Raw genomic sequence first — 19033 nt, 5'->3', positions numbered from 1 at the left:
CTGGTGCCCAGTCTGCTGTGAAGGGGCTGGAAAACAGTGTTGCCTCAGCATGGTCTGGATATTCTGGACAGGGTGTGTACAGAGAGATCAAAGCACAACAGGGTGTGTAGACACTGCAGAGGCAGACTCTGTTTGATACTGTATCCCCCTTTAAACATATTATCCAACTGCTCATGGATGGGGAGGGATTTCCTAACACTGAACCACATACACAGTGTGAAGATAGTGAAAAATGTGCACTTATGTTGTTGGGTAGGAGTAAAAAGGTTAAAGTGACTGCAGAAATTCTTTAGGTGTTTGATGTATTTTGTTAACCACATCATATTATTCTCTATTTTTCCAAAACAAATCATCACATCAGTATTTTAACGGTCTTCCTCCAAACCAGAATTCACATGGTGTCTGCTGGGGACATGATTTCAACATTACGTGCCCTCGTGCTTTGCTATGTATAGCGCTTCTCAAAATCCTGCTGTGGCTTAGTCTGGCAGATTTATAGAGGGGCTGCAGATGATGCTCACTGAGATCACTACCTCTGGCTTTGCTGGTGCCATTATCTGTCTTCTGCAAATAATAACTGTGCACATTCAGAAGCAGATGGAGGTTGCCGTGAGGCAAATGTAAATGGTCATAATCAGTCATTAGAACCAGAGTGGTAATGGACAAACACAGATTTAGAGAACTGTTGTTGTTCAGGACATGTCCAGAGGTGTGTGTGTGTGTGTGTGTGTGTGTGTGTGCATGCACCGGTAGAGACAGGGATAGACCAAAAGGTATGAAGCAGGTTGGACAGCTGTCAGCTCTTCAGTTTCACTGTGGCATTTATTCACCAGATCCACAGCATCCAATAAATAGCGACCTTTCAGTGTGTGGTCATGAACCTTTCCCTCAGAACTTCCTCTTGTCTCTCACTCTTGCTCTGGTTAAGGTCATTAGTGCAGAGAAAAACAGAGAAAACAGAGAAGATTGTGAGGTCTTTGCTGAAATCATCCTTACTTAACTAACTTCCTTTTGTTAGATTGGTTGGTTGGTTTTGTTGACGCACAGTGCCATCCAAAATGAATGTCAGTGTAGTGTCATTTTTCTGTGCAGTTACACCAACTGCAACGCTTTGTCATGAACAGGTGCTGTTTTTAACTTCTCACCAGGTAAATTAGCCTAAATGACAGAGCTTTAGGAGCTTCTATAATGGGTAACACAGGCACGCCCTCTTCTGTGGGGGTAATCTTTAGAAAGCGTTTTTTTTTTTTTAAGATGATCTAAACTTGGCCCACTTTAAACAAACTCCTACTTCATATGAGAGGCCAATATAGTTTCCTTTGTTGGCTAATTAAGTGGTTGAGAGCATTTCTGTTACTTTGTAATGGCAGTTGATGAAAAACATTAAGTATAAAAGATGTTCCTAATGATCTTACAGGAGCTCTTGGCCTATTACCATGGCTTTAGCTTTGTAGAATTGGGAATTAATTGTTTGATGTTGGTGATAGTTGAGATGAATCTCTACTATCAAAGCTACTTGAAACACTAGCTGCATGGGGAACATGCTGTCCGAATTCAACTGGGATATTCCAGCACCCAGATCCAAAATGGTTAAAGTGGTGAGGTGTCAACACATACAGACGGGGAGAGGGGCACACCAGTGGGTATAGAGACAGTTATTGTGGGGATTTTGATCGTGGATTTATCAATCATTCAGGTGCTGAGGCCAAATGAACATGTTAATAGGACCAAAAGTGAACAAAGCTTGCTGACCTTTAAATCATCGCTCATAACATCTTGGAAAATATCACCTAAATCTGTAATGAACAGTAATTTCAGTTTATACCTGTAAGGCTCTGCCGTGAGAGTTTATTGGCAGGGTGACCTGGTGCCAAGTGGTGCCCCCAAATACCCCCCCCCCCCCCCACATGTATGCACAGTTGGACAGCAGACTGTTTTGATGTTTGACAGATCTCTGTGGAAACTGAGCTTGGCTTTGTACAGGCGTCTGGCCCGCTGGTGAGGTTGTGACATCATCTTCTGGATATTCACACCAGTGTCAGCTTGAAGGAAGCAGAAACAGGAGAAGACTTGACCTCCAAGGACAGCTGTGTGGCCCACACTCTCCCTCTCTCTCTCACACACACACACAACAGGACTTTACACAGCTCTGTGCTGCCCACAATATCTTCAGCCAATCACAGAGAGTAAACATACAGGATGATGTCATATGGTGACTAATGAAACTTTTTCTCATTAATCACTCCACCACACCAAAATTTTTCCTGCCCGTCCAGTGTAGGAATTGAACCAGCGACCCAATCCAATCACAAGCCGCTTCTCCAACCTCTAGATCATGGTTGCATTACATTGTTTTAAGAGTGAAGATGCTGAAAAAAGAACATTTCACAAAAAGCAGAGAATGACATTCTGGTTGGAATTACTGCAGGCTGGAGCTACAATACATAATAACACGAACCTCTTGTGTATTGAATTTGAATCATTACATTTTCCCCTTCTCCCAATTTTTTCTGTAGGTGGAATTATAGTGACCTCTAGTGGTAATAGTGAGAGCTGCAAAATACCAAGGTTGACTATCATTCATAAGTGAATGTTAAAGATATTCACAAATGAGATGATTTTTAACATATTTTCAATTAATTTTACTGTATAGAAACATCTGAGTAGACACATAATGTAAAGAGCAGAAAATAAACATCTAGTTTCTAGGGTGCAACAGTTTATGATTTTGGTTAGAAAAATAATAAGCAGACAGAACCAGTCTCAATACAACCCGAAGTCTTCAAAGGTTTAGGTTTACAAATTTGAACTTGTTCATGCATGAAATATTCTCCAAATATAATTCTTGCCTAAGCTAAATGACACTGAAATATAGTATGAAAAGTAAAAATACGCACAGCGCCTGAAATATAAAATTGTAACAAAGATGAAGTAGGCTGCCTGCACACGTAAATGAGAATAGTCTCTGATCAACCACATTAGCTTCCAGTCTAGTGTGCAAACATTACTTGTTTCTCATTTTTATCTTCGGCATGTCAAGGACAGATGGTGCCTTACGCTTTACACCTAGGAGGGAAACATAGAAAGAGACACAGTAGAGGTTGGAGTTACTGCAAACATGACTAACATTAAATGAGAAAAATCTCTCATATAGGACATGTTTCAGGTAGTACCTTGCTTTTTGTTGGGTGATTCTGCAATGTGTGCAGACCTCTTGGCATACGCTGACTTCATCCTCTGGATGTTCTTCTTGCTGATCACTTCGTGCTGTACAATAGGACGTGGATAGTCTTTTCCCACAATGCATCCTGCTGCCTGCTGGATACTACGTGGAGCTTTCCATGGCTCATAGATATATTCAGCCGGGAACTTTTTCAGAGTAGGAAGATACTTTCTTCAAAGTAGAGAAGAGGACTGGTTATTTAAGCTATACTCAGATTATTTCTGACAACTTGAGCTTGTTCAGAGCTTGTTCATCTTACTTGATGTAGTCTCCGTTTTTGTCTGTTTTCTTGCCAAATGCGACAGGGGAGTAGACTCTGAAGTACTGGTGGAAGAAGGCACTTGCTGAAAGCCACTGCCAGTTTCCAGCATTCAGAGCCCAGTCGCCATCCAACAGAAGCTCCTCAAACACCTTCGGAGGGAGGTGCACAGATTACTGGAGTGCAATGTAACTGCCATAATTTCAGTAGATTCTTGTGTGTAAAGCTGGTAGTGGCAAATGTAGCCCCGAGCTGCCAGCCTCAAGCAGCAACGAGAATCAAGCTACAAAAGTCTGGTAAGATCACTTTTTCGGTCCCCGAGTTTATTTTTTTTTTCCATTTTCAATCCTCAGACCTCGTCAATGTTGACTCAACTGACATCACTTGAGGCAACTTAGCAATTTTTGTGCAGCTCCCACTGCAGCCATAAAAATCTTTTACTACCTTTCCCCCAGTATATAAAAATAAAGTTTGATTTGTAAAATCAGTGCTGTTCTCCTTCATAATAGGCTGGAAAAACATTTTAATGATAGAATCCTTTACATGGGACCCACATGCTGATTATGTCCTTAGTTCTCACTACTTTTAACTATTTTTTTAGGTAGGTCACTACTGATTAGAACAGTCCTTTGTAAAACGATTTCAACCAGACTTCAACAATAAAGACTTGTTATTATGTCGTCTACCACATACTCTACCACACACTCCCTGTGCAGACACCCCACTGGTCTGGATGGCTTTTGTGCTTGTTATTTGGTAAGAACAACATCACACTTAATCTATAGTAGCAATAAAGGCAAGCCAATTAACACACCTTCTGCCCTTCTTCCCAGCTGATCCACAGGTCTCCCCTGGTGAGAAAACAAGCAACAGCATGTCTGGCCAGGTGGTGGATCCAGCCCTCCTGCCTCAGCTGAGTCATGATGGCATCAATGAATGGAAAACCGGTCCGAGCCTTCAGTAAAGTGGAGAGGATTCAGGAAATATTTGTGAAACTGGTAAGCAGAGCATCTAATTAACTGTGTCTAAACTGTTATGAAACTCTTTTTCCAACAGCATTATTTCTCTTCCTTTCTTTCATTACCATTTCAAATAGTTTTATAGGACTCAGTACCTCTCTCCATGCAGCCAGATATTCAGGGTTTGTGTCCCAATCCACCTGGGTACAAACAGAGTTGTCCTCCATCTTGTTAAAGTTAGGGATACCCACACTAGCTGTGTAGAAGAACTCTCTCCACAGAAGCTGGCCATGGAGGGAAACTGGAGGATCTGAGTGCTTCTTCTGCAAACGCCACACACACAGCAGCAACAACACCCAGACTAAGTCAAGCTTGTCAGAATTTCAAAGTGAAGACCATTAATAACTTAACACATTTTCTGTCGTTTCTTTAGTTTAAATCACAGTCTTTCTTACTTTGGTATTTTTTCCATGAAGGAAATTTAAGCTACAATATCAGTACAGTAAATAAATGTTGCAGTCTTGTTCACAGTGCAGCACACTTCCTTCAAAAACCTCTCTGCGACGGCGACACTCACCCCGTGATAGACGTCTGTCAGCCTCCACCAGAAGGTGCGTGCAGAGAGGCAGCCAAAAGTGACATATGGACTGAGAACAGTGGTGCTGGGATTCAAAGAGTTTGGAGAAGTCTGCGGCTTCTCAAAGCTACACACCCATTCCTGAAATCAGATGAAACATGGAAGTCAGAACGAGCAAAAATGTTCGTCAGTCACAACACAATGACTCGATGATCTATTCTTTATTGGATGTTTGGATTGGATTTTGATTTTCTTTGAAGGTGACTTACTGTATTTCATGTCTCAGCAGTGAGAGTCAGAGTCAGAAAGTCTTGTTGACAGATCACATCCTTCAGTCATGCAGCGTCAATAAAAAGTCTATGAAGTTTAAATACCTTTCTTTTCATATGCTCATCCAGTCTCCTCAGAGCCTCCTGTTCTCCTCCTGGATACTGCTCCTCTCCAAGACCTGCAGTTTTCAGGTTCAGCTCCTCCAATGTGGGGATGCCATATTTCTCGTCCTGGTTTTCTGAACAAGGGGTCATCACACCTTTTGACACAAGAAATACATTTTTAGACAGCATGTCTTGACAGACTGAATCACAAGTTTTAGGCTGAAATTTTTAACAAACTGGTTTTAGTGTTTATTTCCAGGCAGACGTTATGATGGCACTATCCAGTGTTGTGTGTAGTACCTTTCATATTTTCCATGGTGGGTGCAGGGATAGGCCTCTTAGGAGGACCAAGAGTCTTCACTATTGCCTGCATACGGTTATAAGCAAGGGGAGCTTTCCCATTGTTTTCCTCAATTACCCTTTGAAGAAATGATAAACAGTCCAATGCAGCAGAAGTGAGAGTCATATGAAATGTATATGAAGTAAGAGTGAACAGAGTATACATGTTCAGCAAGAGCAATACCTGTCTATGTCATAAAGAGTATGTGAGATTTTGTAGATGACTTCGACTCCATTTTTTTTGGCCAGTGTGGTCACTGTTTTGTCCCGACTCAGACTGTGGGGCTCTGTGTCATACTCATAGGTCAGCTTTGTTACTTTCCACTTGTTGAACAGCTTGGGGAACACATCCTCCGGAGTTCCTCTCACCACAAAGAGTCTGAAGAAGTCCAACACATCACACTTGTAATTGCAGACTACACTATACAACTGCCTTATAATAGGATTTTCAGGATCTCTACCTGGAGTTGAGTTTTCTGAGGCTGCAGTCCAGGTCTTTGAGGGCTCCGATGAGGAACCTCCAGCGGTTGATGCCTACACGGGCGTCGTTGTGGAGGTTTGGATCCAGGATGAACACTGGATACAGCTCCTTGCAGTCCCTCAGAGCAGCCATCAGTGCTGGGTTGTCATGTAGTCTGAGTCCCTTGCGGAACCAGTGAACACATGTATGAGTCATGCCGGCGAACCTGATAACACATTAGTTGCAGGCATTTCTTTAGACGTTATTTTATTCCACTTTGTGACCTCCCCTAAGGAAGGTATACGTGCAAAGTTACACATGCAGAAAATAATGTGGACGAGAAGCTAATGGATACCAGGTGCCTCCGAGGAAAAGCTGAATGCGTGTCCAAAAGTGGTAAATATTTATGAGTTTAAATGTTTTTGTTTTTTTATCAAGTGCTCCACATCTCACAGAACTGCTTGCAACTCATAGAAGATCGGGGCATCGACTCGAATTCACAGACCCGACAGATACGACAACGTCAACACGAACCCAACAACGAAACAATCACAAAACAACAAAATGTCTCAGCCTGGGTGAACCCATTGTTTAATTAGAGCCAAATGATGCAGATTGTGAGGCAAAACTTTACCTTAGATGTGCATTAACAAGGTAACACTTCCGCTTGTTAGATGGGTTTCTCTGTTTACTGTAAAAATTTGTGTTTGGTAACCCGCACGTTGACTCTGTTACAAAAGCTGACGCTCTGTTACGTCTGCAGCAAAATTAGCCAATCAGAGGAGAGCTGGTGAAGACGCACGTGTAGCACAAACTGTTAGTTGGACCACCAGCAGATGTCGCTGTGGTGTAAACGATGCTAGAGTTTATTGATCAAAACATTGCCACAATAACTTAATGTGACTGACTGTTAATTGAGAAATCATGCTTTCACTCTACATCCACTACTGCCAGCAGAGCCTCCAGGATGTCTCAGAGTTCAATCGGCGGCAAGTTACGGCAAATTTAATAGGCTATCATAAAACGTGATAGTGGGCAGCTTTTTGAGTTAAAAAATTGCCAGCTCTGTAATCCTGAAGGCCTTTCCACGACACGGAAACTGTAAACAGAACAAGTGGAATATTATTTTTCTGCAGGTCGAAAACTCTACATGTAGCAGGCAGACTATCGTCTCGTTTTGGTAATCACCCCATGTTATAGAACGAGTGGGGGCACCAGCTCATCGTAGCTCGCCGTGATCGTATAGTGGTTAGTACTCTGCGTTGTGGCCGCAGCAACCCCGGTTCGAATCCGGGTCACGGCACTATGAAGATGAGTTCACTTTTCTTGTACGTTACTGTTACTGACAACGCGACAAAACCCCATTGTGGAAAACACTTGGTGAAGACTACATTCATCACTTTCCTACATGGTGAACATTTTATCGGTGAAACATTCATACTAGGCTGGCCCACATACCGTGGTCGTAGCCTAACGTTTGACAGTTACAGTTACATTCAGAATATCATTGCAATCGAAAAACACAACGGAGATTATGTCTATTTTACGCGGACATTTCCCTCATTTACACCACTAGAGGGAGATAGAGTCAAGGAAACTGGGAGACTACTCAGTTAAGAGGTTGGCTCACTCATAAAGACCATACTCTGCAGTTATGAATTACTAGAACAGGCCTATTGGTGAGTGCAGCTGCTCCCAGAAACTGCCGAAATTGGCGATATAAATAGTTTCTTCGACAATTTCAGATTAAATCCGGAAGAGATGCATTTAGGTTCTGTGTCTGTAATGTGTCTTTTACACGATTGTGGCTTTCAGAGTTCTCGCAGCACTCAAGACTCTTATTCTAATTTATTTTAGCTCTATAGCATTTGTTTTTAAAAAGTAGGCGAGCCTACATCTTTTCGAACTTTTTGGCTCAACTGACTCTGGTTACTAATATCATCAGGTGGAAACTGTTTCTTTCTCTCTTTTTTTTCTCCACAACTACCTATCATACCGACACTGTCCTGAGCATGAATGAGACAGACTGGAGACCAACATGTGGAAAATTCTGTATAAAGTCAAAATGTGCGCTGCTGCTGCTTCCAAGTTCTGTCGGAAATATCACGATTAAGCAAAGAGCACGTGCCCACAAAGGGGTGCATGGGAAAATGTGTCTCATGCTTGACTGCTCAGACGCGTCTATTGGCCGCATACAACTTTCCCAATATAAAGGTGATGTATTTTATGATTGTGGTTATTTAATTTGTGTTGATTTTGTATTAATCAGAAAAGAGTAATTTCTATGTATTTTTAGCATGTGTCTCATGCCTCATAATGCAGGCCTACTGTATAAACATGGAGCAATGTTATCACGTCGTTTATCAACTTCTGCAGCAGCACAAAGCGCATTGCCCATTGTTTGACCTGTGAAACTACACAACCACCCCACTGTTATTATTCTCAACCATGTGGCTTTAGTCACGACGAGTACCAGCCTATCGGAATTTCTGCTCCGGTCGTTAACTCTGTGAAGGCAGCATCTCCCTCATTGCTCCGTTGGTTGACAGACTCGCCATTCACCAGCCTTAGCCCGCCCAGCGGCATTAGAGCGGCATGGCAACGGCTAGGAGACGTGGGGGAGAAGGTGTGGTGAGGGGTGACAGTCTAACCGGACCAGTGAGAGAGAGCAGCAGTAGCACTATTTCCACTCCTCACTGACTGAAGACACGCAGCTTGTGGCACACACTGATAAATAACGATGCAACGCCGCCGCTGCTCCACACACTCGCTGCCGCTGACCAGGTGTTGGACCAAACAACAGGGACGTCGTTAACGTGACAGCACATCAAACTTGTATGTATGCAGAGTGTGCCCTTCTCCCTGGTCCCGTACACAGACGATCGAGAAGATGCTGAGCCGACTGATGAGCAGCAGCATCAGGAGTCTGGACAGGGAATGCAACTGCACGGTGAGGCTGCTGGACGACTCGGAGTACACCTGCACGATTCAGGTCAGTGGGAACATTTCCTGTTTCCCTAATCACCTTGTTGTGGAGGACGTGCTATTGACACGTAACGGGGTGGGGATCAGGTAAAATGACTTCCTGCCCTACACGTCTCTCTTTCTCTTCCCCTCTCTCCCTATCCATCAATCTGCTTTGTAGAAAACGTTTTGACTGAAGTGGGTGTCATTCAGTTTCACCCATTTTTTTTTCCAAATGTCGCTTTGTGTTTATGGCTGGACGTCTGTCATCAATGGGCTGCAGACATTACCTGTGTGGACGTCATGACCGCATGTGGCGTGTGTTGCGTAGCAAATTCAAGGATTATTAATCAGCAGTATTTTGTATTTCCAGCTGAAGGTGGGAAATAACGAAATAAAATCTCCTTACAAGCTGTTCTTAATTCAGCAGCTTGTATCCATGAATTGATTTGAATGCATTATGAAACAAATCTGGATAATCTGATCTTGAACGATTTCAGTGGAGGGCTCAGAGAGGATTTCTGCATCCTCTGGCTACATGAGACAGGCCAGAGACACAAGAGGTTTTGGTCCATTACCAGAAGAGGTTTAAGGTTGTTTGGATTCTAATTAGTCTAAGTAGAGGGTGGGCTTCTTAATCAGTCTTCAAAAAGCAGCTGTCATACCCTCAGTTGTCAGTTTGCCCTTCAGGCTGACCCCAGATTTGAACATGGACTAACTCTTTGCTATCCTCTCCGGATGCAAAGAAAAATAGTGTCTATTTTACTGGGATACATTTTCTGAAATAAAGTCACTTAACTACAGTTTTTGTAACAAGCTAAATCCACCAAAAAAACTGTGTATTATGGGGATGCAACCCACTTGCAGCAGGAACTGATCCAAACACTCTTGGGACCTTGAAGGTTTGAACCAGTGTCACAAGTGTATAGGCTGACCAGGGGTTTCCACTGTTAACTTATCTGGTTTCATATCAGTTAGTGAGAGATTAGTTGCCAAAATACAGTGTGGATTAGATTCTTCCATCACTAAAAACAGCTGAGGTAATGCTGTAAAAGGAAACAAAATAACTTGAGCTTCTACTCCAGAATGCATTCATTAAATTTGAATGCATGGAAATGTTTACCTTTAAAACCGAGTGGATTTTCAAGTCATTAAAGTGGCTTTGATCTAAAGCTGTGGCCTGCTAAGCCTTACTTTGCTCATTCTCGCTATGTGGTTGCGGCTGCTTGGTTCAGCAAATCATTAGTTTTTATTTGTTGTAATACACTGGCATTGATTCTACTTCATGGTCACTTCCGAGGCTGTAGTTTGAAGTGCAGTTGTATAAGATGGACTAAGATAGAGTTTATAGCTTGTCTATTTTCTTGTGTGCCAAAGGTGTTTCTGTTTTGTTTCGTTTTTCTTGCTTACTTGGTGTATATCAGTGTGCTTTGTTTGTGCAACAGGTTTACTGTTAGAGCTTCCATTTAATCTGGTAATATCGATTAATTCAGTGCATTGGATTAGTCAGTCACTCAGTGAGTCACTTGCAGACTTGTTTGGCGCATTTCTCTGTATTTCTCGCACTTTGAGTTGTCTCAAAAATCAATTTTTGTATTGACATGGATGAAGACGAGACATGACTGGAGTCGGTAAACAGACTGTGTGTTTAATGTCTGTTACCTCCTTTGTGAATCAAGTGTGAGTAACGTGTTTGGTGTAGCCGCATCGAGAAGTCTGTTGCGTGCATCATCTAACCTGGCCCTTTGATTCGCCGGAGCTGCGTTTGATGCTTGTTACTCGAAGGGATTCCGTTGCTGTTGAATAAGAGATGACAGCACACAAAGACCATTTCCACCTGTTCATTTCTAGGATCTGACAGCAAAGACAAAGCAAGCCTTTCAGTGTCTAACAACTTTAAGTGGCAGTGCTTGGAGGACAGATGAAACAGTGATTTTACGTCAGTCTACAGCTTTTCTCTGCTCGTCCTCAACCTTTCTGTGACTGAATTGTCAGCAAGTAGGAGTGCCATGATTGTTTTTCATGACATTTCATACATCCAATCATGTTTTCAATTTAACACCAAACCATCAAATGGTTGTGGGAGTGACCTTATGATCCTGAATTTAGCCTTCCATCAGTTCCTTTTTGTGAGAAAAGGAAATGCTGTGTCATTAATTGAACTTTTGCCCAATTTCCCAACTTGCCTTTTAGTTTTGCTGTGTTTTACAAGCAAAACATGATGTCCATTTTGCCTTCTGACTGGTGAGGGGAAGACACACTGTGCCTAGTTTCTTTTCGATGCCTTGTGTTTACCAAAGTAACAGCCTACACTTGTTATATCTTGACTTCTGAGCACTTCTTTCACCCAGTCATGATTCAAGAAGATTGATTCATGAAGTGTTTGGCTGTCAAGATATGCTGATCCCACGCTTCTAGCAACTGAAATGCTGAATGGTTAATTTTTGTGAAGTTTTTATTGAGAGGGATTAGCTCTCTATTGGCATATTTCATAGGGGAAATTACAATAAACAACAACAACAACATCGTCATTTTTTGATGGCATTTCAATGTATAAATGATATTAATTATGTTTTGCATAAGGTGTCTTTAAAGCTAAATAAGCCTAGGGGAACATGTCATTTTTCATCTGTGAAAAGGACATTACAGTGGAGCTTGGAACTGGAGCATGACAACTTTGTTGGCTTAGTGAAAATGGGAGCGGATGGCTGCTGTCCTTTCCTGCACACCTTTGAGATGTGGCCCAGAATAAAGGTCCCTCGTGGGGCTCAACAATGGTCATGCTTTCCATTTAGCTCAATTAGCCTTCACCTTGGACTGCTGCTGTTACCCTGAAATCACATAATAGTGGAATGATGGTAGATATGACCTTCATAAATGGGAAAAAAATCTGTACGAAGCCAGTGTGGAGTTGAATAGGAAGGCAATGTTGGTTTAACCCCAGTGTAACCCAATATGATGCATGGTGGAATATTTAACATCTTCATAAAAATAAGTGGCAAGTGGGAACAAATGAAGCCAACTGCTGTGAGAAAGCAGAGACAACAACATAGCAACTAACATAGCAGTCTGAACTCAGTTCAGATTGGGTCATATAGAAAAAGGGAGATAAAAGTGAATGAAATTGCATGGAAAAGACCAAGAAGCAAACCACAGCCAGCACTCCAAGTGTGACAAGCAAAAACACTAATCTTTTCAAAATATTCAGCAAAACCCAGTCTAAGCAAGTTAACATTCTTAGCTGCAAAGCTAGTAGCAAGCTAATGTAGGATGCTGACCTAAATATGTTTGCAAGCCATGGTGTTCTTATCACATTATCACATCTTTGGCCACACACACCAGATGGAGAGAAAGACATTTAGCTCATGCTCGTCACACACAATACCCCAAAAAGCATCAGATTGTTCACGAGTCCAAAATCTCAAGTCCAAGTCAAGGCTCAAGTCTTTTGAGGATGCAACTCAAGTGCGATTTGAGTCCAAGTCACATACTCCAGTCCCCATCTCTGGGTTAAACAGCCATAGTCTTGCACTGTAAATGAGCAGTATATTTCACTGGGTAAATATAATGAGGAACAGGGTTTACCATTAGGTTAAATATTAATCACTCATATCTCAGCATGACATACTGCATACAGCTCATCATCAGACAAAGCACTGCAGCAACCAGCCTGGGAGTACTTTTTGTGATGCGGCTAATGCGGACCATTTGCTCTAGATTAATATTCCTACCATGAACCAAAACGATGTATATCAGAGCTTGAAAGTGAGATGAATGATAGAATAGCAGCTGTCCAGAAAGACCTTCCTTATCACTGTGAGCAAAATGGTTCAGTCACCTGGCACCAACTCAGATCCTTTATGGTCCAGTAATGAAATTAAGACTGTTCTTTTGAGGCCAAATGCAGAACTTGGAAGGAGCTCTTTTTGTTTTGCATTGTGAATGCATTATTAAAATAGGTTGCTCTTGTCTCCTCAGCGGCCTCTCTGCATATCTCATCTCGTTTTCTTCTTAATGTGCACTGCTAAAGTAGGAATGGAGGTTGTAACATATTTTGTTTTCATACATGTGAGAGTCTGTTCTTGTTCTGTCTTCGCAATTGAAATTTGCAGTGAAGGTTCCAAAAGGTTACATAAAGCAGGGGAAAAGTTGACGAGGTTTAACACAACAAATCTTGTCACAGTGGAATATGAAATCATCCATGGTTGCTCACTACTTAGTCTTTATTGCCTTCAAGTGTACATCAAATACAGCTTAGGAACTACTTTTTCCGATACAGAAATGTTATTGGTATCAGCTGCAAAGAATCTCTTTCAAAATGGTTATAATGCAGTTAACTATGGCAATTCTTCGGTTTCCTCTTATATTACAACTCCCTTCACTTGTGAGAGAGGATTTTTGCTGCAGAGAAGGTATTGATAAGACACTGAGGATGTTGATGCCTGTATATTTTATTCCAGGTTACTGTGATCAAAAAGCACTTTACTGAAATATTGAAATTCCTTAATGATAATAGTTTTTTCCAAACTCTTTTCATTGGCGTTTTTTCCCCATTGTACATTTCTTAGATTGTTTTACACACACACACACACACACATTTTCAAGGTGGCGCAACAATCAATCCAGGCTTATCTCCAACCTTTTGATATTTTCATGACCACAGTGCAAAGGTTAAAGGAAAGGAACGAACAGGTTGGGGAGCAATTCTACTTAGGCAGCCCTAAGTTAATCGTTGGCATTTTAGTGGATCTTAGACTTTGCGGAGTATGTGGTCTGTTACAGGCACAACATTACTCTGCTGCCACTTTGTTGATTTTATGAACTGTGCAATAGTCTACAATAAAGGAGTAATCCTTACCATGCAAATAAAGTATTTCTTTTATTCACTCCCCATCAGTAATTTAGTCTGCATTTATTGAATATTTTTTTAATAAATTGGAATTGGTGATTCTTACAATAGGCTGTTGTCCTCACAGTCATCTGTATGAAAATCTCCCTCAGTTCATTACATTCCCTCAGCAGGATGCGTATACTGATATATCTGCAGCCTCTGACTGAGAAGTCACAGTACACTACCATTAGTACATTACCATGCTTCCATTCACTGACTTTATCCTAAAATACATGCAAATGACCCCAGGCTGGTACAGACTAACCACACACAGACTGGTTGGTTATAAATGTTGTTTACACACAATCCTATGTGTAATTTTTTTCTTCTTTTCTTTGATTTTCTTTGGCATGGCGGTGCAGTGGTTGGCACCGTCGTCTCACAGCAAGATGGTACTGGGTTTGAACCTGGGGTCTCTCTGTGTGGATGTTGTTCCCATGTCTCACCGTGTGTGGGTCCCCGTCCCGTGTGCTCTGGCTTCTCTCCTCAGTCCAAAGACAAGCAGATCAGTTTAACTAGTGACTCTAAACTGCCTGTCAGTGTGAATGTCACTGTGGGTGGTTGTCTCTATATGTCACCCCTGTGATGAACTGGCAACTTGTCCCGGTTGTCCCCTGCCTCTTGTCCAATGTCAGAGTTCTAACATGCTTATATTTAGTAGGTAGGCTATGATGTGTACCACCATGACTTATTTGACATGACATATTTTAGACTTCATGTTGACATACATACATTTTAAATCTGTACATTATGAGTCCAACAACGTTGTGGCAGCGCAGTGCTGTCTCACTAGAGTGCTCTTTGAGATTGTGGTGCTTTGAGTTAAATACTAACATGCTCGCAATGCAAACATCCTCATGTTTAGCAGGTATAATATTTAGCATCTTGCTTACTAGCAGAAAACACACTGTACACCTTAGGCTGATGGGTATTAGTTCTGCATGAATTTGCATGGATATAATTAAGTGTACCAAAGTACATTGCAACTCATCAAACAGTTGTCATGACATTTCACTCAAAAACGCAATAAATGTGGTCGAGAAAAATTCAGTGGACAGACTGACATTGTCATCCATAGTTCCGTGCTGATGGCCAATAAAAATACAGAATATTTGGTGGCTTAATGTTCAGATACTTTGAATTTGTAACTATTTGTCAGAAAATTATGCCATTTCATTGACTACAACGACTGTGTAATCAGTCAAACAAAGACAAAATCAATAGGTTAAACAATATGACAGCTTTGGGAAACAGACAGCAAGAATGCTGAGACCTGATTGTCAATGGACAACCGATCATGCTGTGATTTCAGCTGTGCATTTTACACGTTTTAATCTTGGAATATGCTGGGACATGCATGAAGGCTCTCACTTCACTCAGAAACTGCTGTCAAAATGTCTTTGATCAGGGCTCATAGTCTCAGTTCCTGTGGATCTGCTCAGCAGCTGATAACAGGAATGCATGTGGATTGGGAAAGGAGCTAAAGGAGCTAAATGGGAAATATTATAAGGTGTCTTGTCTTCATTTTTAGACATCTAAATAATCGGTTCATTACTGAGACTGTTGATAGCCTCTCTCTCACACCACGGTTAAAGGTGCCACACGTAGCACCCTGAAGTGTACTGATAGCTGTGCTTTAAAAAGAGCGTGCACGCTCAGTTAGCCTCCCTTGATAAAGTTTTAGCATTCAGTATGTATCAGATAGGCCCAGTTAGTGAAGTGATAAATCTCAATTTCACCTGATGCCTTAACATTCAGCGTGTGGCTCACAAGCATGGGATTTTTATTCATAATAATCCACAGACTGGGAATGCTGGTCTCTTAAGAAGATTTTTTCTAACCTGTAAAGGCTTAATATAGAATAAAAGTAGGATGTGATTTAGCCAGAGCTTCTGCTTATCAGTCACGCTGCCAGCTACGTGTCGACCTGCCAGAGACATGTCTCACTGATGTGAAGGCTCCCTGCTAAATAACATGCTAATCCATAATGTGGAGAAATAGTGAGATTAGCCCTCGAGGCTTTGGTGTGCTTTCATGACAGTAATATCTATGACTCCAGTGATGTCATGGCCTCAACTCCAGTCAACACTCTGATTGTTTTAGTCAGCACATATACTATCATTATATTAATATATAGATTGGTTATTATAAGATTGAAGCCAACTGATTAAATCCAAAACCAAACACTTTGCTCTCAGAGTTACTGTAACAAGTTTGTAGAGTATATTGGCTACTTTGTTTCAGTCAATTCCAGTCCAGTTAATGTTAAATTAGTGCAGCGTTACCATTTCAGTATAACCAGAAGACTTTTAAATACTGACTATACTTCAACTAATGACACAGTGGATTTTCAGTAGTGACAGTTTTACACCTTGAAGCTTTCATTTAAACTCATGACATTTCCTTAAAGATATTTATTTACTATGCAAAATCAAACTATTTTCATTGATACCCATGAATGAGGTAGTTTTTGTATTGTTGTTCTGATATCGATGCCACTATGAGAAGAACCTCCAATACAGGCTAAAATGCTGGATCAGGAATCATTGAGTACACAATTCTATGATCCAGCAGATTTTATCCTGTACAAGTAGAATCAGAATCAGAATTGCCTTTATTGCCACGTAAGTGAAGAGATTTCACATTACTAGGAATTTGTTTTGGTGATTGGTGCATACACAGACCATAAGAACAAGTAACATATAATAATAGAATGAAATAAGGTAGAATAATGTAAAACAGGTGGAAGTAGTGCAAGTAGGTGAGGTAAGCAGTGCAAATGGTCAGCGTGTGGATCATGACATGAGCATAGATCAGTGACTGTACTGAAGTGGCTAAAGTGAGTAAGTAGCCAGTATGTTTGCAAATGTGTCAGAATTGGTATCAAGAAGGAAAAAATGGTTTTGTTAGTTTCAGACTCAAAGGTGTTGAAATTCAACCGAAAGCTGTTTTCATCTGTATTTCAACATGTCATCTTTGCTTAATATCCTGAATACATCATTATCCGCTAACACACTGATGTTTCACATACCCAAATAAATGATCAAAAAACATTAAAGATGTATATGGTGAGATAATGTTGTAAAGTACGACTTGCACTTGTTTTCATATGTATTCCAGTTGGGTGTGAATAGATCTTATTTAACCTCAGAGGCTCATTCAGAAATCATGCCACTACTGAGATTGTGAGATTGAGGTTGTTGGCTTGTTGGCTTTCCAAATGTGCATATGACAAGAGTAAATATTTAATGCTGGTTATCTCTGGTGCACATGTTTCTCTAGGGTTTTGATGAGGTCAGCCTATAGAGATGCAGAAACAGCATTTGCCTGCTTAACAGTGATGTCACTGGATTTGCTGTATAGCAGCATCAGAAGGAGATGCAGTTAACAGTGAAAGAAGGCTTATTCTGTGTACTCTTCCTCTCTTTTTGTTCTTTGTCTTCTTCTCTGGATCTCTCTCTCCTGTTCAATGTCTCTACTTCCCTGTTTTGTGCTTCTTCTCCTGCTGGCCCCTCAGTTCCACAAAATCCCCCCTTTGTTCCTTTCCACTTTCATTTCTCCTCTTCTTCTCTCTGTCTTTGTCTCTCTCCTCTCTCAGCCAGTAGCACTACAGCTGAACAGATTAATGAGCTTGCCCTGACTGAACCTGACACGAGTGGACAACACTGCAAAGACATGCTTTACGTGACACGGCAATAAGGATACTGGTGGCATTTCACTGAAGCCTATAAAGCATCACAGTGCATTGTTAGTCAGTCAGAATGCCTCAAGTATGCAGTTGACACAATACAATGCTTTCTTTCTCTTGACATTTGTAGTTCCCAGAGTACTCATTTTGACTAGTGGTTTCTGTGACTTTTCTTCTAGTGCCACCAAAAGGTTCAAATTTGTTGTAGTCAGTGTCTCACTTTGGTCAGCTCATGGTGATGACTCAAGTGACATGGCTTGAGGCAGTTTTCAGATTTTACACAGCTCCCTGTGGAGCCACTAAAGGATATATACTGTATACATTTTTTATGCATAAAAAATGTGGAGTGTCTGATAAGTACAGTCTCACAGAGCTGCTAGCATAGCTTTAGTGATCACTTGTCATTTGATGTGCAGTTTGACTGGAATCTCAACACCTGATTATTCACCTTAATGATTAACAGTCTGGCTCTGGGGACAATGGGATGGACTTTCGGCATGTCCAAAATTTTAATTGGCTGTCTTGCAGTGTGAGCAGTTCCAGAGTCTGGTTTCCCAAACACATGCTACCGAAAGTTTTGATATAAACTATACTGAGCTTGTTTGAATTTTTCTGGAGTAATGTTATACATAAAGGTCTTGGGTAAAACTGTCCTGAGACTGTTGTGATAAAATTGAACTGCACTGCAGAACAGAACGACCATATATTCTGCATCTGCAGCAGATGATGATGCGTCTGCAGCATCATATTTTTTTTTCTCTCCCTACTTTCTCTTTATGAAAGAACTGCACCCAACACTTTCTCCCTTATAGTCAACCTTGAAGACGCAGAATAAACATGACTGGACATAACTGACTGGTGGGTCAGTGTTTATGTTCAGTTTTTGTAGTATAAGTTAACACAACACACATAGCATTTGTGCTTGTCATGCTCGACATCTGTTAGTTTTGCACGTACAAATATATTACAGTCCTTATCAGTCACTTTCTTAAACATTGCTTTAACCAGACCAAACTTATTTTTCTATCAAGCCAAGGTTTGATAGTATGGACATGAATGGAAGTGAACAAGCAATGTGCAATATTTTTATTCTCTGCCTCTCCAGTGATGAAAGAATTACATGTTTCAGTGTGCATTGCAGTTGCTTTTGATGCCTTTAGAAATAAAAATGTGAGAAAGGAATGGAGAAAACTGTCCACTGTTGGGAGACAACGAAGAGGAGCTTTCTGCAGACCACTGATACACCAGGGTGCTCATTCCAAACACATAAGGAAATGAAGAAGTGATTGCAGAAGAGTT

At 41.2% G+C, this 19033-nt stretch overlaps 2 protein-coding genes and 1 non-coding gene across 3 annotated transcripts in view; 2 read left to right on the top strand and 1 right to left on the bottom strand.

The window, feature by feature from the left end:
* Positions 1–2706: 2706 nt before the first annotated feature.
* cry5 (cryptochrome circadian regulator 5) lies at positions 2707–6978 on the bottom strand. Its single transcript, XM_046381561.1, has 11 exons — positions 6826–6978; positions 6193–6417; positions 5916–6110; positions 5693–5811; positions 5393–5547; positions 5019–5159; positions 4597–4764; positions 4297–4437; positions 3483–3634; positions 3174–3394; positions 2707–3066 (listed from the first exon to the last, which is right to left on the bottom strand). The coding sequence occupies exons 2-11, from the start codon at positions 6405–6407 to the stop codon at positions 3005–3007; spliced, it is 1569 nt and encodes a 522-aa protein (XP_046237517.1). The 5' UTR covers positions 6408–6417; positions 6826–6978; the 3' UTR covers positions 2707–3004.
* A 444-nt stretch (positions 6979–7422) lies between these two features.
* Positions 7423–7494, top strand: trnah-gug. Its single transcript has one exon. It is a non-coding gene; the product is annotated as a tRNA-His (tRNA).
* Positions 7495–8731: 1237 nt separating this feature from the next.
* The window catches only part of LOC124054751 (FERM domain-containing protein 5-like), a 65606-nt gene continuing 55304 nt past the window's right edge, over positions 8732–19033 (top strand). The window contains exon 1 of the mRNA XM_046381139.1: positions 8732–9183. Within this exon, the coding sequence (XP_046237095.1) occupies positions 9082–9183 (102 nt within the window). The 5' untranslated portion in view covers positions 8732–9081. The remainder of the gene's footprint in view (positions 9184–19033) is intronic.

Source organism: Scatophagus argus, chromosome 1, assembly GCF_020382885.2.
Source record: "Scatophagus argus isolate fScaArg1 chromosome 1, fScaArg1.pri, whole genome shotgun sequence".
Lineage (NCBI taxonomy): Eukaryota > Metazoa > Chordata > Actinopteri > Scatophagidae > Scatophagus > Scatophagus argus.
This window is presented reverse-complemented; position numbering and strand designations above follow the sequence as displayed.